The sequence below is a fragment of the Amphimedon queenslandica genome, unplaced genomic scaffold (assembly GCF_000090795.2).
Source record: "Amphimedon queenslandica unplaced genomic scaffold, v1.1 AMPQUscaffold_13046, whole genome shotgun sequence".
Taxonomy (NCBI): domain Eukaryota; kingdom Metazoa; phylum Porifera; class Demospongiae; order Haplosclerida; family Niphatidae; genus Amphimedon; species Amphimedon queenslandica.
In genome coordinates this window covers 18045-45664 of record NW_003546718.1, presented here as the reverse complement: position 1 = coordinate 45664, position 27620 = coordinate 18045, and the positions used below count along the sequence as shown (strand labels likewise).

The 27620-nt window shown below is 35.4% G+C and overlaps 5 protein-coding genes across 6 annotated transcripts; 3 read left to right on the top strand and 2 right to left on the bottom strand.

Moving 5' to 3' along the window:
• Positions 1-1988: 1988 nt before the first annotated feature.
• LOC100632132 (ATPase family AAA domain-containing protein 3-B-like) lies at positions 1989-4170 on the top strand. Its single transcript, XM_003389548.2, has 5 exons — positions 1989-2162; positions 2521-2591; positions 2653-2788; positions 2846-3001; positions 3944-4170. Exons 1-5 carry the CDS (start codon positions 1989-1991, stop codon positions 4067-4069), a joined length of 663 nt encoding a protein of 220 aa, XP_003389596.1. The 3' UTR covers positions 4070-4170.
• Positions 4098-10208, bottom strand: LOC100632007 (intraflagellar transport protein 74 homolog). Its single transcript, XM_020001696.1, has 23 exons — positions 10116-10208; positions 9977-10029; positions 9881-9927; positions 9713-9830; positions 9403-9451; positions 9247-9345; positions 9137-9197; positions 9030-9089; positions 8375-8515; positions 7108-7167; positions 6963-7059; positions 6764-6908; positions 6298-6431; positions 6202-6242; positions 6083-6139; positions 5908-6028; positions 5580-5620; positions 5455-5517; positions 5345-5404; positions 5245-5299; positions 4535-4605; positions 4424-4484; positions 4098-4332 (listed from the first exon to the last, which is right to left on the bottom strand). Coding segments are annotated over exons 1-23 (1743 nt in total). The 5' UTR covers positions 10118-10208; the 3' UTR covers positions 4098-4225.
• A 46-nt stretch (positions 10209-10254) lies between these two features.
• Positions 10255-14120, top strand: LOC100631880 (tRNA-specific adenosine deaminase 1-like). The gene is made up of 7 exons (XM_020001697.1): positions 10255-10412; positions 10483-10551; positions 11205-11259; positions 12076-12209; positions 12555-13310; positions 13369-13465; positions 13806-14120. Exons 1-7 carry the CDS (start codon positions 10277-10279, stop codon positions 14029-14031), a joined length of 1473 nt encoding a protein of 490 aa, XP_019857256.1. The 5' UTR covers positions 10255-10276; the 3' UTR covers positions 14032-14120.
• A 73-nt stretch (positions 14121-14193) lies between these two features.
• LOC100631502 (band 4.1-like protein 2) lies at positions 14194-23720 on the top strand. Of its 2 annotated transcripts, XM_020001695.1 has the most exons (15): positions 14195-14496; positions 14605-14706; positions 14775-14820; positions 15232-15313; positions 16016-16113; positions 16371-16459; positions 17656-17790; positions 18538-18674; positions 18730-18891; positions 20588-20760; positions 21110-21168; positions 21948-22330; positions 22789-22897; positions 23267-23416; positions 23541-23720. In XM_020001695.1, the coding sequence occupies exons 1-15, from the start codon at positions 14278-14280 to the stop codon at positions 23562-23564; spliced, it is 1968 nt and encodes a 655-aa protein (XP_019857254.1). In that variant the 5' UTR covers positions 14195-14277; the 3' UTR covers positions 23565-23720. The 2 variants fall into 2 exon arrangements, with proteins under 2 accessions (XP_011406599.2, XP_019857254.1); XM_011408297.2 differs by lacking the exons at positions 21948-22330; positions 22789-22897 and having other exon boundaries at positions 14194-14496.
• Positions 23721-23870: 150 nt separating this feature from the next.
• On the bottom strand, positions 23871-27566 carry LOC100642155 (protein FAM49A-like). Its single transcript, XM_003389542.3, has 11 exons — positions 27428-27566; positions 27248-27320; positions 26511-26632; positions 26185-26367; positions 25654-25713; positions 25429-25494; positions 25156-25302; positions 24957-25036; positions 24769-24895; positions 24247-24314; positions 23871-24180 (listed from the first exon to the last, which is right to left on the bottom strand). The coding sequence occupies exons 2-11, from the start codon at positions 27318-27320 to the stop codon at positions 24114-24116; spliced, it is 993 nt and encodes a 330-aa protein (XP_003389590.1). The 5' UTR covers positions 27428-27566; the 3' UTR covers positions 23871-24113.
• Positions 27567-27620: the final 54 nt, after the last annotated feature.

Genomic DNA, 27620 nt, shown 5'->3' with positions numbered 1-27620 from the left:
CCTATGGTGATAACTACCACTCACGCAGTTACCAATCCCTTGATACTCTATTATCTATGGATAAAATAATTAGTTTAAAAGCTTCATAGGCTACTCTCCCTCTAAAAATTTGTTTTAAAAATTACAATTACAAAACTTAATGTGACAAATTTTTAAAGGAATTACGGTTTAAGCCCATGGTTTTTTCTTTTAAAAGGCTCCAAAATCACCCTCAATTTCCTTTGTCATTTTCTGAACATATTGATGTACTTCTGTAGAAAGTTTGAGCTGATTCCAACTTCAATTTTTTTTGAGTTATGTCTATTTTTAGAAAATACCAAAATTCTGAAAAATTTAGCCCATGGTTTGTCCCAAAAATGGCTCCAAAGTCACCCCCAATTTTTATTACATTGTTTGATACATATTGATGTCCTTATGCTATTATGGATATTTAAAAAAAACAGCCAGTTTTTGAAAAATACCCAAGGCTATAGCCCATGGTTTTTTTGGGAAAATGGCTCTGAAATCACCCCCAATTTTTATTACATTTTCTGATACATATTGATGTACTTATGTTGTGTAGAAAGTTTAAACTGATTCCGACTTAAATTTTTAAAGTTATTAGTACTTTTGAAAATGGCCAATTTTTAAAAAATACCCAAGGCTATAGCCCATGGTTTATTTTTGGAAAAATGGCTCCGAAATCACCCCCAATTTTTATTACATTTTCTGATACATATTGATGTACTTATGCTGTGTAGAAAGTTTGAAGTGATTCCGACTTAAATTTTAAAAGTTATTAGTACTTTTCAAAATGGCTAATTTTAAAAAAATACCCAAGGCTATAGCCATGGGTTTTTTTTTTGGAAAAATGGCTTCGAAATCACCCCCCATTTTTATTACATTTTCTGATACATATTGATGTACTTATGCCATGTAGAAAGTTTGAACTGATTCCGGCTTAAATTTTTAAAGTTATTAGTACTTTTGAAAATGGCCAATTTTTGAAAAATACTATAGCCCATGGTTTTTTTGGAAAAATGGCTCCGAAATCACCCCCAATTTTTATTACATTTTCTGATACATATTGATGTACTTATGCTGTGTAGAAAGTTTGAACTGATTCCGGCTTAAATTTTTCAAGTTATGAACATTTTTTAAAAACAGCCAGTTTTTTAAAAATACCCAAGGCTATAGCCCATGGTTTTTTGGAAAAATGGCTCCGAAATTACCCCCAATTTTTATTACACTTTCTGATACATGTTGATGTACTTATGTTGTGTAGAAAGTTTAAACTGATTCCGACTTAAATTTTTAAAGTTATTAGTACTTTTAAAAATGGCCAATTTAAAAAAAATACCCAAGGCTATATAGCCCATGGTTTTTTTGGGAAAATAGCTCCGAAATCACCCCCAATTTTTATTACACTTTCTGATACATATTGATGTACTTATGCTGTGTAGAAAGTTTGAACTGATTCCAACTTAAATTTTTTAAGTTATGAACATTTTTTACAAACAGCCAGTTTTGAAAAATACCCTACATGGAAAGTTTGAGCTGATCTGACTTCAATTTTTTACGTTACGGCCTATTTAAAAAATTTGCCAAAATCTGAAAAATACCCATCTTTTTTGAAAAAATGGCAAAAGTCACCCCCAATTTTTATTACATTTTCTGATGCATATTGATGTATTTATGCTGTGTAGAAAGTTTGAGCCAGTTCCGAGCACAAAATTTTAAATTATGACCATTTTTTAAAAAATGGTCCAATTTTTAAAAAATTTCCTGTACTATAGCCCAGGGTTTTTCAAAAAATGGCTCCAAAATCACCCCCCCCCCCCCCGGCCCCCAATTTTTTTTATTTTCTGAAACATAATATTTGTACCTATACTATGTATGCTATGTAGAAAGCTATTAGTTGATTTAGACTATGTTATGCCCATTTTTTAAGTCTCAAATTTTTGGAAAAAAGCAAAGACTATAATACTGGCACATGTATAGTACTTGTAATGGGCCAAATTGATTCTAACTTTAAGCAACCTCAGGGCTGTGACAGTAAAAACACAACTTTAAACCTTGAAATGATTTTAACTAAAAGCAGGATTATTAAAAGTATTCATCTTTTCCACAGTGTAGTGTTGTTTGTCGATGAAGCTGATGCTTTCCTAAGAAAGAGAAGCAAGGTACAGTGCATGTGTATTCAATCTGTTACATGTACATGTACTTTTATTAAGTACTGTGTTTGTGGGTATCTTATTAACTAACATGTGTACCATATAGTGGGAAATTAGGAGGGAGTTACATTTTGGCTAATTGCTACATTGCTAAATTTGGAGAGTTTGGCATTTGGAAAATTTCTACATTTTGGTGATTGGCGAATTTGATTTTGGTAAATTTGTGACCACATGCCATTGAGCATGCTCAAAATGGTGGATTTTTATTTTGCCAAATGGCAATCAAAATGCCAAATTCGTCTAATTTAACTCCCTCCAAAATTTCCCACTATATGTTATTTAATAAGAAGTGCTGGCTGCATTTTAGGTATCTATCAGTGAAAACCTTAGGAGTACATTAAATGCTTTTCTATACAGAACAGGAGAGGCTAGCAGCAAGTATGAATAAGAAAAGATTATTACCCTAATACTGGGGTAATAATTACTCTATCCCTTATAGGTTTATGTTAGTTCTTGCCAGTAATCAGCCTGATCAGTTTGACTGGGCTATCAATGACAGGTTAGACGATCTGGTTCACTTTGATCTTCCTGGGGAAGAGGAAAGATACCGACTTCTAAAGCAATACTTTACACAAGTAAAGAGGGAGAGAGAGACTAAATCAATATTAATTTTATTTTAATTTTATTTTTAGTATGTCCTCTCTCCTCCTCGTACTTCATGGTGGAGACGTCAAAAGATGATACCCACGCCACCTGACATAAACTGGGAGGAATGTTTCAAGAAAATGTCAACAGACGTTGCTGGTTTCTCTGGTAGAGAGATTGCTAAATTAGCAGTAGCATGGCAGGTCTGTGTGCACTATATTGTAGTTGTATCTATTGTAAACATACATGTAGATGCCGTAGGCTGCCTTTTTTTTTGAAGGCTGTAAATTTCACGGATTTTGCGATTTTCTAAAGATTCGCAAAGATTACTTCTGCAAGAATCAAATTAATACGGTAAAAGATGGCAGAAGGCATAAATTCGCCAAAATTAAATTCACAAAATAAAAATCCACGAAATTTACAGCTCTTGAAAGAAAGGTGCCCTACGGTATATTACACAGATTTGTGTGTTTGTGTATTATTGTACAGCTGGAAGTATTTGCAGGGAATTGAATTTTGAGAGTTTGTGGATGAATTAGAAATGCAAATTTTAAATCTGCAAAATAATGATATTTATGCATGACCACAGTAATAATTATTATGCTACAATAACTGTCAAAACCACAAAAATTTTATCTACAAACCAACTTGTTTTTAAGGATTTGTAAAAATTTTCTCCACCAACTGTGCGGTATGCATGTATATACCTGCTATTGTGGACACTCTAAAATAAGGAGGCCTCTATAAATGAGGACAGGTAGTATCAGTCCCAATGCAATATAAATGTGTATTAATGAGCCTATGAAATAAGCACAGGTTCATAATCAGAAGGGTATTATTGGGTCCCAAGTGTCCAGAATAGACAGGTTTAACTGTAATACATAATCATACAATGACATACCGTATAAGTGGTTTTTTTTGAGGGTTGCGAATTTCGCGGATTCCCTCCTAATTCAAGAAAATAAAATCTGCAAAAATCAATTTAATATGGTACCCGCATGGCACACATGGTAGAATTCGCGAAATTAAAATCTGCGAATTCGAATTTTAGCAGATTTTGCAAAGTATAATTCCCTCGAAAAAACCACTTATACGGCATATAAGTCTCTGTATTATATCTATTGTTGTAAATGTCTCTTCCTTAGGCTGCAGCTTATGGTTCTCCTGGTGGTGAGCTGACGGTGAAGATGATTAATGATTGTGTGAATGAAATGATATCACAACACAAGCAAAAGAGAGTCTGGCAAGATGACGAAGTTATTAATGAATAATAATAAAAATTATTATTAATTATTATAATTAATATCAGAAGTGAAAGTCTGCCTTAACAATGTATAATAGTGTGTATAGTTTAAAAACAATTAATTTATTATTATTATTATTGTTATTATTATTATTATGTCTGGTTTCACCACACACACGGTCTCTCAAGGTTGAATAGCTTGTATCAGTAGCTCATTGTAGTCCTTCTGTAGTTGTTGAACTCTCTCTGCCACCTGTTTGTAATTGCCCTCCATTTGTCTTGTTGCTATAACTAACATTGACCAACAAATTAAGGAATAATCACTTGAAAATGTGTAATTCAATTATTATGTAATGTTGATTATTATTATTTTGATGGATACATTCTTTCATGACGAAATTGTTTTGCTCAATATGTTGCAGTTTCCTTTCTAAATTCCCCAGCTGAGAGAGAAAGATTGGTATTAATAATTATACGTGTACATGTTCATTACCTGTGTATAAGTTTCATCTTTAGCTAGTATTGCTTTTTCATTTTCATAGACAGCTTGTACCTCCTCTGTATCTACAAGTATCAAAATGACAAATGTACAATTCAAAAATTGCATAATATTGAGGAGTTGTTGTTATACAAGCATCTAACTCCTTCACAGTTGATGCATAATTTATATTTAACCTTTTTTACTAAATCGACACAAAATTAGCCAAATTTTAATTCTGTGTGGCCATCAGATCATTAAAATACATTATGTATGCTTTTGCAAATTAACGTATTACATGATACCAATTCTGATATCCTATAATACTGGTACAGCCCTGACACATTATATATACACGTAGGTCATGCCTGACATTCTGGGATGAATTGTTACAAATTTTATCATGATTGTATCATGGCTGATTTTTGCAGTTGTATCTTGAGCAATAACAATTGGTAGTGTACAAGTAGGTCCACTGAAGGACCCCCAAAAATTGAGACGTTTAACACAAAGTGCCAAACGAATCATTGTGTTGTAGTAATGGTGTCAGCAGAACATATCTCACTCACGATCATTGACATGTTGTGCTACCCTCAGATAAGGACGTTAAATGAATACTTGGAAAAGTTGGGCTTATAATGCTGTAAAACATGTTAAAGGTATCGTGGGTTGCATTGCTTAGCCACAGGAAGTTATGAATATCATTATAAGCTGTTAACACATACTTTTCTTCACTGCTATCTTTCTTTGAGCCAGTTTCTCCCTTTCAACAATAAGTCCCTATTAGGTGTTAAGCATTTCCATGAAAACTCGTTTCAGATTTACTTTTTCTATCATTTCCTGATCATTTCTCAATTTCTCTAAATCACTGAATACCTCAACTTCCTAATAATGCACATACATGTACATGTAAAGTTGTGATGCTATTTTTTTACCTGTTCCATTGTGGATATATTCTCCTTGAGTGTCTCAAGCTCCTTTTTAATTTTATCTTCCATCTACATTTATATGAATGCAGATTTATAAATACGTGCTATAATCACGTCTTCCATGTACTAACCTCATTGATGTTGTGCAGGTCTTTTTGAAGTTGTGCATTTTCTATAAGAACGAGAGAAGAGTGAGATACATGTAGAGAAATATTATAAATGTACATGTGTCAAGGTTCTGCCTAGAAAGAAATTAGAGATAGTCGGTCACTAATATTGTTCCTTTTAAATTTATGTACACCATACTAGTAGACTACAATATCATGCTTTATGTATGGTTATTAGTATTAATTGGCTGGTTGGTCTAAGTGATGAACTGGTTGGTTCAATTGTTGAGGTGATCGTCCCGACCACTCCCAACCATTATAGACAGAACTATGATGCATATGTTAATCGTACGTGATTCAAGAGTATTGGCAGTCTTTGATGCCTTCTTCACTTCTTCCTGCTTATACAATAGATCCTCTTGTAGCTCCTGATACTGTGAGACTGAGGGAAGATTCTCAGATTCAACTATAGCCTAAAAAGTATAATACATATGTTAATAATAGTTATCCATTACTCTCATTCATACCTCGCTTATATGTTCAAGTACACCAACTATCATTTCTTGCAGATTCTCTAGTTTTTCCTACAACACCATGTAGTGTATCAGGTAAATGCATTATTATACATGCAGTTTATGTGACATACCATTTCTGCTTTCTTAAGATCTTCAAAACTGTCTATATAGCCTATAAAAAAGTTCAATGTATATATTTCATGTATTTTCTTTCTAGTTTTTCTTACTTTGTCTCTCATCTTCCTTTGCTTTTAATTCTTTTATTTTTGCTGCTTTCTCTCCTTGTGCTTCATCTAAATTAGCTTCAGTTTGTCTCAGTGATTCCTGGTGCTTATCCAATTCATCCCTCAGCTCATCAGACCTACCAACAGTAACACACACACACACACACACACACACACACATCAATTGATTCTTCTCTTAATGACCCATAAAGTCTCATATACCATATAGAGCTTTAATTTGGTGGAGTTTTATTTTGTTGATTAGCAATTTGCAAGCAGAATTACCAATATTAAAACCGCCAATCATTAATGCACATGCTCAGTGATGCACATGTACACAAAAATCACCAAATTAAAAACTGCCAATTACAATTTTACAGCAAATTGCTAAAATAAAGCACTCCCAAAATAAAGCACTATATACAGTAAATCAGGGAATGATGTATGTAATACAAATAATTATAGTGACCTTCTTTCAAGTGATGCTATTTCTTGATTGTCACGTTTAACTTGTTTCAGTAATCTTTCTCTCTCTTGTTCCGGAGTTTCTTTTTCCTTCTGTTTCCATTCGTCACGTTTAGCAGTCACTTCCGCTAACTGTTGATGCAATTGAACTGAAAAGAAAAAAGAAAATTGTTCACATTTCTTTTAGTTTTGCTTGCACTTACATGCTCTTTGCTTTAAATCTGATGTAGCAACTTCTTCTTTAAGCATCTTTGCTTTCTCTGTTAGAGACTCTAACTCCTTCTCTTTCTGTTCTGCATCCTGTTATGATTCATAATTATTTTTCATTACCATCATATGTTGCATTACTTCTTTAATTTGAGCATTTTCTAATTTTAGTTGATGATATTTACTACGTACTTCTTCATCCTATAGTAATAAATTATAATCAGTGTATGGCTTTTTGAGCAACTTTAAAAACAATTTTGATCGGAATCTGCTCAAAATTTCTACACAGCATAAGTATGTGTCTATGCATTAGAAAATGTACATGCACTAAAATGGAGAATTTGCTCATAATCATTTTTGATGAAATTTGAATAAAGATAGGGACTTCCGCCAACTTTTCAGCAAATTTTAAAAATTCATAAAAAATCCAAATTTGATCTGAATCAATTCAAAATTGTTAATTAACCAAAGGACGTATATACATTGTGAAGTATCATAAAAAATAATAAAAATTGAGAATTCTCTTCCATCATCAGTACAGGAACTTTCGCCAACTTATTGAGAAACTTTAAAAATTCATTAAACCACCATCACGGAATGCTGATCACACCATTAATAAACAAAATCATTGACAAATAAAAAACTATCAATGATTAATAAAGGTATAGTGTTCATTATTTACAGCCATCCTGAGGTACACGATAGACGCCAGTCCCCCCCATCCATATATACACCCAGTCCTCTCTCCCTAGCTGCATCCAATAAACCATCAACATATTCTGTACTTGTGTCGTTGAGTCGTGAGTACCAATTGATACCAACAAACCAGACGTGATCGAACTTCTCATCGCACTGAACTTCAATGACCCACTCGTAGAGCCCATCCTCTCCCTCTTTAAAATCAACAACAGTGTCTGGGAAGAGGATCTCAGGGAAAACTGAAGCAGTTCCGTTAAAGTGGCCCCTAATGTCCGTTAACTTGAAGTGAAAAGTGAATCCGTAATCATGCCCAAGGCACTCAAGTTGAAAAGAGTCGTTGATTTGCTTCAGAGAAGGATCATACACTTTATGCGATGTCATGCACCTAGGGCCTTTAAAGCAGACAGGGAATTGAGTATAGTCGTGTAGAGCAAGCTCGTAATAGTTCCCAACAAACTTTGAAATGTTGAAGGAGTTTCTAGCTACATCTGACTGCATCTCTTGTGGGCTCGGGCATTTGGTATAATTAAACTGCAGCCTCTCTCCAGTGGCTGGAGAATGCAAGACAAACAGACAAGATACTAGCAAGTAAACTATTAATCCTGCAACCATTGCAATTGAATTATACCTAATTATGTCATAATGACCCCGCCCATTTAATTAAATACCCACCCACTTAATTGGACGCCCACGCATTTAATTTGCTAACCATTGATTCAATGAGGGTTTCTGTTAGTTGCTTTTCTTGTTCAATTTCTGTCTCGAGTTGATTGGCTTTGATCTCGTGTTGATGTTTCTCAGCAAACAATGAATCGATAGTCCGGGATTCAATTTCATTTTGATGACATAACTAAAAGGAAAGAACAGTATACATGTAACATACACATGCATACATGTATTATGCTGTAACTAAGGTGTAAAACAAGGTCCACATTTGGTGAACTAAATGCTCTCATAATCTCAGCATAAATGCTATGAAGTGCTACCATGACATGCTGTGTGTTTTGTAAAATTTTTTCAACTGATTCTGATAAAAGTTTGATTGTTAGAAATAATTTTTAAAGTACATGACATGGGTACAGTACATAAAATGTGCAGCCTTGAGCATTGTTATTTTTCAGTCTAAATATAGCAAAGAAAGTTTCTTTATATTGTATGGATGCAGGAATAAGAGGAGATAGTGTGAAACAGCAAAAAGAGATATTAAAACAGTGAAAATAAAGCATGCTTTAATATCAATGCAAAAAGTATACTCTTATACTATAATGTGCCTTATTCATAAAAAGCCAATAATTATAAAAGTAGTTTGATGATCAAGTGTCTTATCCTATACTACATATGTACATGCGTAGTTGTGTACTTACTGCAGAATAATCTTCAATAATTGCTTCGATTTCAGTTTCAGTATTCAACTTATCAATAAGCTACAAACATAATTAATATCATGTACATTCATCAATATGATAATTACTGTATTATAGTCTCCTAATTCTCCTCTTAAATCCTCCACTTCACTAGCAAGCACTTCAGCTCTATATATCAACTTCAGTAATGCAAGTACTGACAGGCTAAACACATTACCTCTTCTCATATGTCATGTATGTAGCACTCTCTTGCTGAAGACTGTCCAGCTCTCTTGTCAGCTTCATAACTTCATTGTTTAGTTCACCTATCTTGCTCCTTTAGATGCAATATATAAAATACTGGCTCATGGTTCATGTCAGTTATATCATGTACCTCAATAATCCCAAATAATACGATTTATCTTGCACTTGTCTCTGTGGACCTATAAAACAGTTGCAATAATATCATATTACACTTGCTTTTTTATATGCCATAAATCAGGTAATTTTTAAAGGTTATAAAATACATGAAAAATTTAGAAGATGGAAATTTTCATATGCTGCTGCCTACTTATCCCAATATATTAATAGGTGGAAAAAGAAATAACTAAATTTAGTATGCATCAATTGCTTTACGAAAATTACCATCATCAACCACATTATGATAGTGCTTTGTTCGTAATTCCCTCTCTTCTCCAACTCACCTTTCACACCAGTACCCATTCCTCCTAGTCCCTGTCCTGTGACTGGCCTATCCGATATAACTACCTGAGAATTCAGGGCACCTCCTCCTATCCCACCTACCCCACGGCTACCAGGACGCTAACAGGAAATAACTCAAATACCATAATACACATTATGAATATTCATACCATTCCGGTACCAATCCTGAAACTGCCAGTTTGAAGTCTGCCGGACCCTAATAAAAAGCCTTCTATTACCATTAGAGGTTCATTTATCCACAATACCTGTTGGTAGTCTTGGAGGTCTCCCTCCAGTAGGAGGAGGGCGATAATTAGACCTACAAGACAATGGGGTTGTTGTTCAGTTACCATGACGACGGCAGGGTAATTGCACTACATAGAAACATTCTCTGGATTAGCTTACATCTTATTAGACTCTAGAGCAATCCACTGAATCCAGGACACTTGGTTTTGTATAAAAGACGGTCTGAAGTAAGACTTGGGGAAGAAAAGTGGCAGCCTCACCTCTTGCTTGTTTGTTTGTAATTTTTAGTAGGCGTGGTCTGAGTCATTAATGGGCGTGGCATGGAAGCGTGGAGTCACGAGGCCATTGTCTCTGCTTCTCTTTCTCTTTTCCAGGGACTGGGTAAGAAAGGGAAGCCTTCTTCTGAAGAATGGACGCCTTTGGCAACCTTTTCTCTCACTGATGATAGCAAAACTGGTACTAATCTCAAAAAATTAATCTAATTAATTGAATCTCAAATTTGACCCTTATGGGCTTGCTTTTTTAGATATTGCTAAAGTTATTTCATTGGGCACTGGATCAAAATGCATTGGAGAGCATAAAATGTCACTGGAAGGTATTTTGGTTGCTTAAGTACCAGTAGATAAGTAATAGGAGTGATATCTTATTTGCCTTGCTGTACTGATTATGAACCAATGTAATGAACTGTAGGACTGGATCATTTTAAATTATTTTAATGAGCAATAGTAATAAAGGCACTGTTGATTTATTGTGAATGTATTATAATGTGGGTTTAAAAAAATTTTTATTGATGTGCCACACTGCCATGATATTCCTTTAGCTAACATGATATTACTGTATGTACATACAGTTAAACCTCTCTAAAATAAACCCCCAATTAGCGGACACCTCTCTATAACGTACAGTTGCTCTTGTCCCAGCCATAAGGCCATTGGGTAGTGTATAAAAGAACCTCTGTATAGCGGAGCCTCTCTATTCTGTATAACGGACGAGATTTATTGTCCCCACACATCTACATGTGTACAAATTAACCTCCAACGGATGGACACAGCCCACGCACTGGACTTTCTAATTAACGCGCATCAAGAAAATGGTGGATTTTCTGGTCTGATTAGCATGGGATAACCTCTGATTCAAGAACACCTCCGTATAAATGACAGTGATAGCTGGCCCATAGGTGTCCATCTTAGAGAGGTTTGACTGTATACAATGAAGTAGATTAACAATTATAATATTTTACCGTTATAGGTTGGTTAGTTAATGATAGTCATGCTGAAATTATTGCTAGGAGGGGTTTTGTGAAGTAAGTACAAAACATTGTATGTTGATTTTTGAAAATAGAAAGTTTAAAAGCTTTTTGAAGATTTATAAAAGGGTTTCTCACATAGCATATTAAGTGACCTAAACAGCATGCTTTCGAGCTGACAAGCACTGCAATATATAGTGCATGGCATTTGAAACAACTTTTTAAAATGTACATGTGCATGTATGGTGTATCAAAAAAAATTAGCTATAAAATGGAAAATTCTCTTGAGCCATTTTAATGAAATTTGACCAATGTCCCTGTACTGGGTATTTGGCTCAATTTTTGAGCTACTTTTTAAATTTGTAAAAAAATTCAGTTTTGATTTGAATCAGCTCAGACTTTATTTGCAACATTAGTACATGCATATGTATCAGAAAAATTATGAAATTTGCAAATCCTCAACTTTTCAATTATGGTAAAATTTGGCCAGAGACCCTGTACTACAGTACAGGGTCTTTGACCTCATTTTTTAGCAACTTTGAAAATTTGTAAAAAAAATCAGTTTTAATTAGAATCAACTCAAACGTTCTAGTTTCTATGTAACATAAGTACATGTATATGCATCAGAAAAATTTTTAAAATGGCAAATTTTATTCTTCTCAAATTTGGCGAAATTTGACTAAATTCTCTTTACAGGGTCTTTGACCTGATTTTTTGGCAACTTGATAACTGGCTGACAGGAAACTTAATGAGCACTATCCCAAAATTATTTGGAAAATGCTGATTCAAATTAAATCACATGTAATTTAATAATCACTGCCTGCTAACCAAGAATCGGGGAATTATTTTGTGAATTAATTTTTTTATTTTTAGATATCTTATTGGACAATTAAAATCAGCCATTTTAGAGACAGAGGATACAATCTTTGAGAGGTCACCTATATGCAAAGGACAGTACAGTATAAAGAATGGTATCAAATTTCATTTCTTCACTTCTCAATCTCCATGTATGTCAATGTGTGATAATGCATTCTGTTGCTTCATAAATGTCATATATGTCTGCTTAAACTTTTTTGTTGATCTGTTTTGAGCTTTGCCTGTGGAAATTTTCTTACTATGAGAAATATGAAAATTACATGATAATAATTTTTGCAAATTACCAGTATTCGGATTTTGGAGGCTCACAAAATTTTTTTTAACTATTCTGCCATCTTGTACCATATTTTCATTAATTTTTTGAGTCTTAAAAAAGTCAACGAAATTTGTAAAATTTGGTACCCTTAAAAACCGCTATACAGTATATCTATAACCATGTACCACATGCTAATTAATTATTAACTTTTATGTTACAGGTGGAGACGCTAGTATCTTCCCCCTCTCCACAAAACATCAAAGAATTGAAGAAGAGGAGGGAGAAGAGAATGGATCTGCTACCAAACGAATGAAATTAATTGAAGAAGAAAGTGGATCAATTACAGAAGGGAATCCTAACCAATTTCCTATTAGATCTACTTCAGCCCCTAAAAGTACAGTGACTGTTAGTACTGGACAAGCAGTAGATAGAGAATTGAATGCTGTAGAAGATGGAGCCCATTCTGATGTACATAGAACTGGTACCAAGTGTTTAATCACTAGTACTGGACAAGCAATAGATGAAGAAGTGAATGCTGTAGAAGATGGAGCCCATTCTGATGTACACAGAACTGGTGCCAAGTGTGTAAAGGGTGGCAGTACTGATTCTCATTTGCCCGGTCTAGGCTATCATGTGTTAAGAGCATTAAGAACTAAACCAGGTCGGGGTGACCCTACTCTTTCCATGTCGTGCTCTGATAAGATGATGAGATGGAATGTGTTAGGAGTTCAAGGAGCTCTCCTGTTTCTCCTCATAGATAAACCAGTTTATTTACATTCTATTACTGTTAGTGGTGAACTGTATAATCAAGAGGCAATGGAAAGAGCACTAGTGGGGAGATTGTGTCATTTGAAACTGAGCAAGGAGCTACTTGAAAAAGGCTATAAGCTTCATCAGCCTATCATCAAGCAATTAAAACAAGGATCTTTGCAAGAACTTACAAAAGGAGGGACTAGATGCAGAATGGCACCTGGAAGTGAGGCACAGATTCAGTTTTAATTCTTATCCTCTTTTTATATGCAATGTACATGTAGGTATAGTTTGGTGTATTGATCCTCCAACTCATGAGGTGATAATACAAGGATATTGCCAAGGAGCTAATAGGAAGCAGAAACCTGATGATAAATCTAGGTTAGTTTACCTGAAGTATACATACATGCTTATTGTTGATGCATATAATTTTAGTGTTTGTAATTTTAAAGATGAACTATATAACTAGAATATTTGGTGAATTGAAGCCCACTTGCCAAGATATTAATCTCTAATTTGATAAGGCTCTGCTTCGAAGCATAGAATTGGTCAAAATTTTGCTAAACATTTAACAGCCAAACCTTATTTAGAGTCAATTTGCCAAGTCTTATTTTACAACTTTTCTAGCTACATGTATGTTGTGACAATGAGCCGATGACAGCATGTGCTAGTGGCTTATGTATTATGTTTCTATTATCCACTCTTGGTTTCTTGTATATAGTGTTTCAATATGCAAGAAAAAGTTATTTAGCGATTTCAAAGAGTTAGTGCAGTTAATCTCAGACAATGATCTGCCCGTGATTTTAAGTGATTTAAGAGTTCAAGAATATGAAGGAAGGTATTACGACTGGAAGCAATCTTCTCTTGACTATCAGAAAGCAAGGACCTTGTTTAATGAACATTTTCCAACTTGGCTGACAAATGGGAGAGAGTTAGAATATTTTTAATGAACTGATTATTGCTAAATTGATTTAATTTTGCTATTAATTTTTTACCAAAAAATTTATGATGGTTTTTGTTTGTACCGTATACATGACTCGAATTATCCGCAATAGCAGGAAATGTAATAAAAATTTAGAATCTGTGATTTAATTAATTAGCCTGTGCATAATAAATGACTGCTGGTGGTGCGAAAGAAAGAGGCTGAGTCAGAGAGGTGAGGAAAGCCGAGCGAAAGCAGTTAGGGAACAGTCATGGCTGCAAGCCCCGATGAAATGGCCTTAGAAGAGCAACCGGCAACTACGGACAGAGAATCTACGTCCCCAGTAGCGAGCCCGTCTCCTAAGAAAGAGGGAGCGGATGAGAAACCTGCTTCACCGTCCAAGAAAAGCAAGAAGACCGCTGAGAACAAGAACCTCATTAATTGCGTTGTTTTTCTACCCGATGGCACCACTGTGTCTCTCGATGTAGATGTAAGTACAGTAAAATCAAATGCTAAGACACCTTCCTACATGATTTTGTCCCCTCCCCCCTATATCTTTCTCTCTTTCCTCCTCTCTCTTTCTCTCTCTCTCTCACAGCGCAAGGTGAAAGCATTTGATCTTATAGAAAGGATCCATACTGACACTGATGTTTTTGAAAAAGATTATTTCTCTATTTATTTCATAGACAACAACCAAAAAGTAAAATGTTTATCAATCTACATGTATGCTAAATGTAATGTGTTGATCATTATCATTATTTTTAATAGATATTTCTTGATCTCCATAAGCCTGTTAAAGACCAAGTTCCAGCAGGTACTGTACAATATACGTGTTTGTTCTTGTTGTTGTTTGTTATTCTGGTGAAAGTGGTTCGTTGCTACTTGCTAGCATTCTTCTTGTTGTAACATACTTAAGTGTATGCTCTTGAGAATTGAACATTGTATCAAATTACACTTCAGAATATTTAGAATATTTTAATGGACCATTGCACTTGCTTTGTGCATTTGTGTGTGTGTGTGTGTTTGTCATCATTAGCAATTTATTGTCGGTTTTATTATTTTTATTTGTCAGTCGGCAGTATTTTTATTGCTTTTGTCAGAAAATGAATTAGTTAGCTTTTAAGTCATGTGAAGCTTGTTTATCATTCGTATAAATGTATGCATAATTAAATGTGTGTGATTCTTTATGGAATCACTAGTTTAGTGTTGTGTATCTTTCTAACAGAGATGAAGCAGGAGTGGAGGCTGAGGTATGGAGTCAAATTCTTTCTGAGTGATCCTAGTTTGCTTAAAGAAGATGTCAGCAGGTGAGAGAGAGAGAGAAAGAGAGAGAGGGAGGGGGAGAGAGAGAGGGAGAGAGAAAGAGAGGGAGGGGGAGAGAGAGAGGGAGAGAGAGGGAGAGAGAGAGAGAGAGAGAGAGAGAGAGAGAGAGAGAGAGAGAGAGGGAGAGAGGGGGAGAGAGAGAGGGAGAGAGAAAGAGAGACAGGGGGAGAGAGACAGGGGGGAGAGAGAGAGGGAGGGAGAGAGAGGGGGAGAGAGGGAGAAAGAAGGATAGAGGAGGAGTTCATGGTATTGTTTAGTCTTCACTGAGAGGGTAAGGAAGAAGGAATTAAATAACTGAGCACTAATTGTAATAGGAACATTCATTACAAGACATTTCTAGGATGCCTTGGATTACAACAATAGTATCTAACAGAGGGAGTATGTGTTTGTGTGTGTGCGTGTGTGTGTGTGTGTGCATGCGTGTGTGTGCCTTATTTTTAATAATCAAAATTTTGCATTGGCTTTGCTGGCTGTCAGCATTGTTATACGATGTACATGTACATTAATGTATTGGCTATTGGAGTGGGCATATTCAAAACACATGCGCTGTATAATGCATTTATTGCTAAATTAGAAAAAGCTGAGTATTAATTACGTATCAGCCAGTAGTCTATTTGTATATGTAGTGTCCAATGGGCACTGTCACTTTGATGTATTGAAATGAATATTAAGCTCTGTCTCTGTAGGTACAATTATTGTCTACAGCTCTGCAATGATATTAAAGATAATCGTGTTCTTGTTGATCGGGAAACAAGCTGGAGACTGACTGCTCTTATGCTGCAAGGTATATTACATTAATGGACAAAATGTGAAATATTTAAGAATCGTAGCCAAGCTAGTAAAGCATATTGTATACACATTGTTTTATCTATAAACCAGGAACTTGATAATGCTTTCTTTTATTTCATATCCACTCTTGCTGCCATGTGCTCTCTCTCCCTCCCTCCTTTTCTCCCTCTCCCTTTCTCCCTCCCTCTCTCTCTCCCTCTCTCCCTCCCTCTCTCTCTCTCTCCCTCCCCCTCCCTCCCTCCTTTTCCCTAGGCTCATTGGGTGATTACAATCAGGCTGAACATCCTAAAGGCTATGTTGACAAGTTCAGGGAGTTCTTGCTGTTGCCTAATGAGGCTATGGTAAGCTAGCTGCATCAGTATAGAGACATGTAAACAGGTTTATGAGGCATTTTGAGGCTTTTAGCACTACCATTTGTAGCTATTGACAATATTCCTGCTAATTCCTTCCTTTAATTTGATCAATGAAATTCCTTTCATCTTGTGTACTGATACTAGTTCTAATTGCCATTTACTTTTAATAACAATGCAGTATCAATAACATGTCCTTGAGATTATAGCAAAGCTGCATGTACATGTACATGTACATATCATACTCATATTGGAGCCTAAATTATAATGTGGCATTAAATTACATGTACATGTACGTGTATTTGTGGTATTAAATTACCATTGATTTTATCATATACTCTATCAATGAATATTTGTCTTCAATATATTTAGTGTAACTATAAATAAAGTTTTATCACACCCAGTACATGTACATGTACATGTAGATATGTGTGTATTTAAAGTAGATCAAATGCCGAAGAGTTATTTTAGTGACTAAGAAGTCATTATAGTGTCGTTTGAATATTCCAGCTAATCCTGTTAAGATAGTGTTGTCACTGGAATTCTCTTTGATAGCCAGCCACTAGTATGTAATCTTCATTTTTACGTGAGGAGCTTATTCATGCTTATCTCCTATTGCTGAACTATTCGGATTCTCTTTTTTGTACTTTAACTACCTTTCATTCATGCTTGAAATATGTCATATGTATGTACACGTACATGTACACGTATGTCTATATAGGCACATTATGAATACAAAATGTAACTGTCTGTAACTATCACTGCACATTACAGCACACGAAATATTGCACTAATACTTTACATGTGTATTACAATGCATTGATAAATACAATGTACACTGGTATTGATATTGAATTGATTTTGCTATTGAACTTTGTAGTGTCAACTAGTATTGAATAGGTCAGCATAGGAACAATGTTTGAATGATTAATACAGTCAATTGAACCTGCATGTCTATTTTGGACACCTTGGTACCCAATAATACCCTCCTGATTATGAACCTGTCCTTATTTCAGAGGCTCATTAATACACATTACTATTGTATTGGGACTGATGCTACCTTTCCTGATTATAGAGGTGTCCTTATTTTAGAGTGTTCACAATTTAGCTGATTATACTCTTATTTCCATTAGACTGTCCACAATAGCATATATTTCTGTATTTCAAATTTTCCATTTTACTTTTAGAACGAGGACTATGAGGAGCCCATCACTGAACTCCACAAATCAAAAGTTGGGTACACTCCAGCTCAGGCTGAGTCGGAGTTCCTTCAGATTTGCAAGAAGCTCCCTCGCTATGGAATGCATCTGTTTGTTGTCAAGGTACATATAACGAGATTAGCTTGATTGTTGTAGTAGTAATGGATGTATCACTATGTCTTCTTCTTATTTTTGATTACTGTTCTTGGAATGAGATTTGAAGTAGAAAGGTGGGGGGAGAGTAAGAAAGATAACAGATAGTACCTGGAATGAGCGAGTGAGAGAGTAACAAAACATGCAGTGTCAATGAATCTGGTATATTTTGAGTGATGGTAGTTTTTGCATAGCAATGAGGCATACTGAATTTAGAATTGCTAATACACTGTACATGTACATGTATTTCCATTTAAAATACATGTACATGTACATGTATATTGGGATGCATGTAAGTAGGTAGCATATCAAAATTTCCAACATCGAAATTTTCCATTCTGTATTTTATAACCATTGAAAATAACCAGATTCACGGTACAATGTAGGAGGAAAAACAGTGGGTTTAGCCTTTTGCTTTTTTATGTAGGAGCTATGGCATTAAAGCATTGGTTTTTGAAACCAGCCCCCCCCCCCCACTTTTTAATTTGTGTTTACTTTTATAAGAGTGGAAAGGATTGAGGGAGAATCCAGAGGAGAAAGAGAGAGAAAGAAAATACTATATGATCTCATTGATGTGTGTATACTCTACTACAATGTATGTGTGTGTGTGTGATGAATGAAGGAGAGAGACAGAATGAAAGAAAAAGAAGAGAATTTAAATTGAATATTATAACAGAGCACATTATTAATTACGTATATATATTTTCTGGTTCACAGGATAAAGCTGGTACGGTGCTACTGGTCGGTATATCTTATCGTGGTATATCAATATTTGAAGATCATGTTGAAATATCCAAATTCCCATGGCCAAACATTAATAAGATTTCTTATAAACGGCACAAGTTTATCATCAGGTACAGCAGCAATTGGCACATTAACTATAGTGCTTATAAATAATTTCTTTCCTAGATATCGTCCACGCGATAGTAAAGCTGATCTCACTAGTACTGACAGTGGGGCTATGGGCTCTAAGAAATCCGGTGACATTAACGTGGTCAAGTTTGTGACTGGTAACCCGCCTCAGTCTAAGAGGATATGGAAATGTGCAGTTGAGCAGCATACCTTCTTCAGGTACTTCTATTCTTCTCCCTCTCTCTACATGTACATGTAGTTCTGCCTATGATGGTTGGGGTTGTTGGGACAGCCACCTCAACAAATGAACCAACCAGTTCATCACTTAGACCAACCAGCCAATTAATATCAATAACCATACATAAAGCATGATATTGTAGTCTACTAGTATAGTGTACATAAATTTAAAAGGAACAATATTAGTCTCCAACCACCTCTAATTTTTTTTCTAGGCAGAACCTCTACATGTACATGTACATGTATTATACATGTACATGTATTAATTTTAAAGGCACAATTTTCACTACATGCACCACATGTATACCTTTTCCATTATCTGGAAAGTTATTTTGCCAAGCTAAATTTTCTCATGTTTCATGTAGTGTAGGTGTGGATTTGCTCTGTGGTGTGAGTTATGAATATTGTGGCTAGCTCATTTGTAACAATTAGAAACATTCCAGCTAATATTGTTATGCAATTTCCAAAGAACAGTTGTCCTGATTTGATAATGATTTGTTGTTCCAACAATTATTCAAAGCACATTCCTTTACACTACCACCAGTATCAGAGTAATACTCAGATTACTGACATTAATTTTGGGTCTATCTAAGACTCATAATGACAGTAGGAGGAGGGCCTGGGCAGTAAACTGTAAATCAATGCTTAAGTTATACATGTACATGTACATGTACTCACCAATGCTATAGTGTACTGTAGTCCAGTTGTATACTGGGTTATGGCTGGCCATTTAAAGAAATAAGCTGATTTCTTAAAAAATACCTAAATCCATGCTTTTGTCCAGAAATGGCTTCAAAATTGCACCCAACTTTTAAAGGAATACTGGCGCAGTTTACGGAAGAGCTTCATGGCTTTAGTAGACAGAAAGTTTATAAACAACAAAATGGCTGCGGGTTTATATCTTGTAATATAGCAACAGTTTATGCTCTGATTCTTGTTTCTGGAGCTCTGATACTTCAACAAATGATGCCTTCTCCACCAAACAAGAAGTAAGTACTTAACTGCATTTTGCTTCATCAAGTTTGCCGTTCATAAAAGGCTAGTGTCTTTTTTACGGGTGAGTTTGACCGTGTAGCTGTGTTTGCTAAAGTCGATATCTTTCTGAGCTCTTCTCTGGCCTTTATCTGAGATATTAATTAAGCAAGACTTTCTCTCTGTTCTTCTGCATGTCAATATGAACGCTCAGTGAAACTTTGCATAAGTTCTGCCATTTTTCTTTGACAAAATGGGATTTTTGGTCCCCAAAAATTGTATTTCATCATCAATTTACGAAAAGTGTGTGGATATCTGTACACAGCAACAGTATCTCTTTAATGTATTTTCTGATACAGTCTATACATTGCTTATGCTATACTAAAAGTTTGAGCTGATTCCGACTAAATTTTGTCAAGTTAAACCCACTTTAAAAACAGCAAATTTTTAGAAAGAAAAACGAAGGCTATAGTCCCTTTTTCAAAAAATGGCCCCAAAATCACCCCCTATTTTTATTCCATTCTCTGATACATAATGATGTACTTATGTTATATAGAAAGTTTGAGCTGATTCTGACTTCAACTTGTTACGTTATGGCCATAAAGAAACAGGCCATATTTAATCCTAAATACACATGTGCATGTACAGTACCTACTGCTCCTTTACTACTATTGTTAATAAATCTATTGGTATTGTATATTCATAGGCTCCAAGCACCTGACAGGCCATCACGTATACAGCAGGTCTTCCAGAGAGGGACCAAGTTCCGTTACAGTGGACGAACCTTCCGTCAGGTCCAAAGTGACGAGGTTAGCCGCCAAGAACCAAAATTTGTGAGGACACAGAGTCTCCGCCTCCAATCTAACTCAAAGAAATTTGGTAAGATATACATGTACATGTACATGTACATATGGAAGGCATATAAGATATAAAATATAAGATATAAAATACATGTACATGTATATGTACATGTAAACATGTACAATAATTACATGTGTATGTACATGTAATATATTGTAATACATTTTATATATGTATACAGTAATACATGTTCACTATTCAATATATGTACATGTACATGTATAAAAGATAAGAAATTCGGTAAGATACAAATGGGATGTAACATGAGACAGATAATTTGTCAACGACTGAGAATTGGAGTAATTGAATAAGAGAGAGAGAGGGTGGTGATAGATACATTACCTAATGTTATTATTATTGTTATTAGATTATGTTCCAGCAAGAAATTCGTTTCGTGCCAGATCAGCTCAACGTGAATACCAACAGGTCAGCAAGTGTGGGTTGTACATGTAGCCTGAATTGACTGATGTCAGCCAGTTTTTGAAGGCAACATGTGTACTACTTATTAGTATTGTAATGAATGGAGAAGACAATGGGTTATTCCAGTCCCATTCACAAGTGTACATGTACATGTACAATGTAGCGTTATTGCATTCATTGCTAATGTAAAATGGGACTAATTATAACTGGCCTGCGTGGACAAATCTTGTAAACTGCATGTACAATGTACATTGTAGCTTATACACAGAGTATAAAGCATTATAATATACATGTAGTGCATAACTTGCACATGAAGCACCATTCTGTCATAATGCAGTTAAGATGTACCATAGAATGACAACAGACTCTGTGTGTGTGTGTGTGTCTGTGTTGTTTGTGTGACACGTACATTGTACATGTAAGAGTTACCCATTTTAAGTCTGGCCTTATTTTGCACTAAGATGTACACGTACATGTACATGTACAAGGTCTGTTTACAGTTAGAATACATTAGCACATCATGTACTGTAATTTATATTGTATGAGCAAGTACATGTACATGTACATGTACAGTATAAGTAATTTTATCACAATAATTATGACAACGTTGTAGCTACATGTACATGTATACTAATTGAACCATACAAACACCAACTCACCAACCCAACCGTAAGCAGTAATTACTACTATCCAACACTCCCATACCACCATTAATAATAGAATAAAGGAAGGAAAGAATTAAATAATTATTGATGAATGTGATAATACACATACACATAATATAGAGTGCAGACAAGAACTCTTGGGTAATGTTGGATGCTCCTCCAGACATTGACCCTCAAGACGATGATAAAAAAACTTACGAGGAGCAGCAAGTCAAAATAAAGTTCCGACTCAAAGAAGCCATTCCAGACACCTCTCAGAAATTCGTGATAGTCAAGCGCAATAATAAGTATGAGATGGAGTATGTTGGAGGAGGAGGGGGAGGGAGTCAGGCTAGTGATCCAGAGTTTAAGTTGAAACCTGTCGACACCAAGTCTTTATCTGCTACCACTCGTGTGAGCATTCAGCTGGACAGTAAGCCAATCTATGTCGCACCCAAAGGGACCAAGTCCTCCCATGCTGTACCCATCTATGACAGCAGTCAGATCCCTGACGTTAATATGAGGTAAGGGAGAGAGAGAGAGAATATGAATTAATGTCATGTTTTGCTATTATTTGTTTATACATGTATATTAGCTACATGTATTATGGCCTGGTTCTTTACTACATACTACAGATATTTGCCTTGACAATTTACAATAGCAAAAAACACCTCAAGCATATGTACATGTACATGTTCATATAGAAGTGTGTGTTCAAATTTTATATCAACAGTTTCCCACCCACACATTTTATTGAAAACATAAATCAACCTTGTTCCTGCTTGTTCGTTTATAATAATTATTTGTATAAAGGATGATAAATTATTTGTAAATAATTATAATAAGAATCAGTATATGTGTGTGTGTGTATTTGTGTGTTTATCTTCATACTTGACATATTTCCTGAAATCAAAGGAATGTTAATGCACTAATCTGTTTGTTCAGTACTCCGGTACATCCTTTATTGTCTCTCTTCTTGTAGTCACTCCAAATCAAGCTATCAAAACGAAAGTGTTGAAGACATTACAGTCTCTCGTACCATCCATTCTGCGGGACAGTCTGCTACTGGTGCCCACCAGAGGCAGTATGAGGTAGTTTCTCCTTCCCTCCCTCCTCCTCCCTCCCTCCCTTGCTTGCTCTTAGGAACCCGTGACTGCTCACCAAGGCATTGGCATGAACTACTATTAATATTATTATTATTGCTACACACAGACAACACAGACATAAATTTTAATAAACCAAAATGAAATTAATGGTCGTGTAGTAGTAGTAGGCATAGTAGTGTGTGGAAGTGTTGGTTAGTAGTAATAGTAGGATGAATAGACTACCCCTCCCTTTGTTTATACAAGCCCACTATGAATATTGTTAGCCCAATCCCCGTGCCATTAGACTCTTCTCTTCTTTCTAAATGACTACTACTATCACAATACTTAACTATTTCCATCATTATCAACCTCTAGGAAGGTGGCCCTCTTCAGTTTAAGGCCCCCAATGAGGAGGAGGATCAGGCTAATCAGTTGAATCGTTTCCTGACGCGTGAGAAGGTTCTAATGACTCAAGCTATGAACAAGATGGAGGCCGAAGAATCTGAAAATGCAACACCTGCCCCAGTAAGTTATATTTACTCTAAAATAATATTATTTTTAGTATTTTCATTATTACATTATTGTCGTAAAAAGTAAAAATACATGTGTTTTTATTATTTTTTAAATTGTTTTATTAATTTTTATTTAGGTGGCAGTCACAGCTGAATCTTGATTGATTGATGCTACAGAAAACTTCTTTAAAACTAACAGTGCTACAGTAATAAATATTTAATTATTAATAAAATTGAGACTAGTATAATACATGAAAATGAAACTATATTAATTAACTCATTTTTTGCTTCAAATTGTACTTCCTTTTCCTTTGAAATTTTTAAAACCTTTTGTTCAAAATAATAATAATAATAATAAATTTTAGGAAATTACATTATTTTATTGCTACATACCTAATACAATATAATGTACGTGAGTGGGCTACAACTTACAAGCATGTGTGTGTGTGTATATATATATAGACATAACAGTGTATCTAAAAACCTTCATAAAGTGTATTCTAATGTACAAAAATCATCAATCCATCTTGCGAAGTTCACAAGCATAATAATAATAATTATTATTATAAAAGTGTTGTAGCAAAAAATAAATGACAACGTGTGTGTGCGAGTGGAGAGTCACATCAAAACAACTAGTTTATTGGAACTAAAAAGAGAACAGCTCCCGCAGCTCAGGGAGGAAGAGTAGAGGAAGAGACAAGAGATGAGAGTTAAGTTGATAGTAGAGTTTTCGTTGCTCTTGGGGTAGCTTCGTCATTAAAATGTTTCGTATTATATCTACAGACAAAAAAGAAGGATTGGTATTAATACGTGTAATATCTCATCATTATTTCATTGGCTCACTTTAATGCATTTATTAGTCCATCAGCACAGGACGGGTGTTCCTTTATTATCTTGATAGAAGCCTTCATCTATAACATAAAAGTATAACATCATTTATTCTATTAATCTCAAAAGTCTACATGTATACTGTATAGCGGGAAACTTCGGATGGAATTAAATTTGGCAAATTTGGCATTTTGATAGCCATCTGCCAAAATAAAGCCCACCATTTTGAGTCACTATATGCACACTCAATGGCACGTGGCCACAAACCCGCCAAATTAAAATTTGCTAATCACCAAAATTTAGCAATTTGCAAAATTGTAGTCCCTCCAAAAGTTCCCGCTATATAGTAATTCAATTTTAGTAGCATGTGCACATGTACATGTACATGTATTATGTGCGTGTGTGTGTGTGTGTGTGCGCGCGTGTGTGTTGTAGACATGTAGTCTAAAAGTGCATATGTACATGTAATAGTATAATACACGTAATTTTAGTAGCATGTTATTACATATTATGTGTATGTTTGTTGTAGTCCCTTACATCAATGGGTGCTCTCTTTGCAAAGGCACCAACAGGATGAAGGTGATCATAGAGTATAATGGCACCAACCATCACCCTTAGAGTGAATATAACAGTCTCTTCACTTTGAAACCTAGTTTTGTATTCGCTACAGAAGAAAGAATAATTATGTACATGTATGTACATCTGTAGCTAATTAGGTCACTTACGCATTTTCATTAATGACTCTACAGACTGAGGCAGTTGTACACAGACAGTCAGTCATTAAGTCAAGAGTGATTTCCGAATTCTAAAATAGAAAAATAATAATGACAAAACAAAACACAGTGGGGGAGGCAAAATAACAATTAGTATATGTACAAAATAGATAAGACAATTAGAATGTCATAGTGTCAGGTGCTGACTAACTTCTTTGAGTAGTTGTGAAGTAGCTCCAGCCAGTCCGTGAAGGATAGGAGTTGGGTTAGCATAAAAAAGTGACATACGATTAGCCATGTCATCAGGTAAGTCAAAGGCCTGATCACTTGATGATGCCACACCAGACGTAAGATCCTCCTAAACATTAGGATTTGAAATATTTATGCAATGTAATAGTAAATATTAGTAGCACAATGTACATGTACATGTAGAACAAATATGGAATTCATAATGATGATGGTAGAGTACAGTACATGTACATACCATCTTGCGTCTGTTCAATGTTCGCCTATAATAGCTGAAATCATTTTGTATCTGTGGGTTACCCATCTAAAAAAATTAAAGAGAAAGAGAAGGGGAGAGAGAGAGAGAGAGAGGGGGGGGAGAGAGAGAGAGAGAGAGTAAAGAAAGAGGAGAGAGAGAGAGGGAGAAAACAAAGAGAAGCACAAAGGCATGAGTAGCATGTAGCACATTTGCACTGTACTGTACCTTAAGGTCATCAAAAGCAAGGGTGAAGTCCAGTATATGTGCCAATTGTTTAGTAATAGCCTAAAATAGATCAACTATAAATAACATAGTACTATATATGGAGTGTAGCCTATGAATCTCATTAAGTAATGGTTGTTATAGCAACTGATCTACTTCCTAATAAGGGCTTGTATGAGTGTTTTTTCATTCTGCTTTAGAACTGTTGATATGTTTACAAACCCTATTAGAGTAAATTGTGGATCAACTCCACTGTGTTTATAATGAAACTAATGAACAGTTGTGCATTCATCAACCCTGTATGTACTTATATGTATATGCACACAGACACAGTAGTAGTAGTAATAGCTTTACAAGAGGCTTTGTTTAAAGGAGTACACAATCACAAAAATACCATTATATACATAATGATGTTAAAGTAATATGCATACATGTACATGTACATATAACTACACTTTGATGTACGCGTAGTAATACAACATTGGTCTTGTTACTCTACTCCATTTCTCCCTCTCTCTTTAGTCCTCAACGTACTTGTTGCTTTTCCAAATGCTCAATGGCGGCCATTGTCGGGAGACAGAGGATAACAAGTATATCACAGACAGCCTTCTCAAGGCTCAGTGCATACTCATAAAACGACTTTAATTGTTGGACTAGAGGACAGACCATCTGCCATGCCTTTTCCTGATGCTCTGAGCTTTGGGGATTAGATATAGCCTACACGGTCATATAAATACTAATGTATATACATGTACATGTACAATGAGAACAATTATTACATTACAAGGTGTAATTTAAAACTGTCAGGAGACTATGATGCATACAATATTCCTCCCCCTCCAATTGCTTCCTTTTCTCACCTCTCTAATTGATTCCCCCGCTCCTTTATAAGATCGTAACTCTTCCAGTATTCTCGGAGCATCTGTTAGTATCTCACTAACTTTACTATATACCTCTTTCTCAGCATCTGTAGGCTCAGCACCTGATGTAGAAGAGAGAGGAAAGAGAAAGATAGTGAGAGAGAGGGAGAGAGAGAGAGAGAGTACGACAGAACAGAAACAGAGAGAGGGAGGGACACAGGGAGAGAGAGAGGAGTAAGTGATGAGGAAGAGAAAGAGAGAGAAACAGAAACACAACAAGAGTGGAGGGATTCTATTACAATGAAATCCGATCAGTAATTAAACACATTCATACCAACATGAGACATGCAGAATGCACATGCAGAGCCTATTCGATAAATACATTATTAGGATGAGGATACAAACACACAAACAGGACAATACAGAATAATCTGTCTCCTAACAAAGTGATGACAATGTGTGAAGGGTAAGGGGAAGAAATGAGCAGCTGTTACAATTTGAAGCAACCAATAATCATTCAAGCAGTATTGTACATGTACGTGACATAATGCAGCTGTGCAAATAGGCCAGTTGGGAGGCATAAATTATATTAGTTATGGCAATAATAAGCCATTGACACTATGTATTTTGAAACAATGTCCCCCCCTAACAAGATCAAGCTGCATAGCATTTGTCTCTAAAGCTACTAATTATTGAGAAAGCATGAGGAAAGAGAGGAAGAGATAAGAGAAACACACTTTCAAAATCCACATAAAAGTCCACTTTAGGGACTGGTCCTTTGTCATTGAGCACTCTCAGTAGGTTACCCATCTGTGAAAAAAAAAGCTTTAATAACATGTCTGGATTTATTCATACTTGATCGTAGCTTTGACAGCAGTTCCATGCAACATAATAATAAAGTTATCAAACACTCGTACCTTGGTTGACTCTCTCTCGCTTTTTCTGAGATTATAAGACAGCAAGAGCAGGAGTGAGGGACAGTCAGTGGAGCCACAAGATGGTAGGGTTTATGGCAAGAAGAAGCTTTGCGCAAGCGCAGAGGATATGGAAACGCCTACCTGTCACGTGAGACGCGACACCCGCCCACTGAATGACGTGTGATTAAAAATA

Bases quoted from the DNA above. Each gene is read 5' to 3' on its own strand.
- LOC100631502 (XM_020001695.1), top strand. From the start codon at position 14,278: ATGGCTGCAAGCCCCGATGAAATGGCCTTAGAAGAGCAACCGGCAACT. The intron at 14,497-14,604 runs GTAAGTACAGTA...TCTCTCTCACAG, and splicing joins CTGTGTCTCTCGATGTAGAT to CGCAAGGTGAAAGCATTTGA. The intron at 14,707-14,774 runs GTAAAATGTTTA...TATTTTTAATAG, and splicing joins TCATAGACAACAACCAAAAA to ATATTTCTTGATCTCCATAA.
- LOC100632007 (XM_020001696.1), bottom strand. The intron at 6,029-6,082 runs GTATGAATGAGA...TATACTTTTTAG, and splicing joins TACTTGAACATATAAGCGAG to GCTATAGTTGAATCTGAGAA. The intron at 5,518-5,579 runs GTTAGTACATGG...ATATAAATGTAG, and splicing joins ACCTGCACAACATCAATGAG to ATGGAAGATAAAATTAAAAA.
- LOC100631880 (XM_020001697.1), top strand. From the start codon at position 10,277: ATGGAAGCGTGGAGTCACGAGGCCATTGTCTCTGCTTCTCTTTCTCTT. The intron at 12,210-12,554 runs GTATGTCAATGT...TTTATGTTACAG, and splicing joins CTTCACTTCTCAATCTCCAT to GTGGAGACGCTAGTATCTTC. The intron at 13,311-13,368 runs GTGAGGCACAGA...ATGTACATGTAG, and splicing joins ATGCAGAATGGCACCTGGAA to GTATAGTTTGGTGTATTGAT.
- LOC100632132 (XM_003389548.2), top strand. From the start codon at position 1,989: ATGGGCCAAATTGATTCTAACTTTAAGCAACCTCAGGGCTGTGACAGT. The intron at 2,789-2,845 runs GTAAAGAGGGAG...TTTTATTTTTAG, and splicing joins TAAAGCAATACTTTACACAA to TATGTCCTCTCTCCTCCTCG. The intron at 3,002-3,943 runs GTCTGTGTGCAC...TCTCTTCCTTAG, and splicing joins AATTAGCAGTAGCATGGCAG to GCTGCAGCTTATGGTTCTCC.
- LOC100642155 (XM_003389542.3), bottom strand. From the start codon at position 27,320: ATGGGTAACCTACTGAGAGTGCTCAATGACAAAGGACCAGTCCCTAAA. The intron at 24,896-24,956 runs GTAAGTGACCTA...TTTCTTCTGTAG, and splicing joins AGAGTCATTAATGAAAATGC to CGAATACAAAACTAGGTTTC. The intron at 24,181-24,246 runs GTGAGCCAATGA...TTTTGTCTGTAG, and splicing joins GGACTAATAAATGCATTAAA to ATATAATACGAAACATTTTA.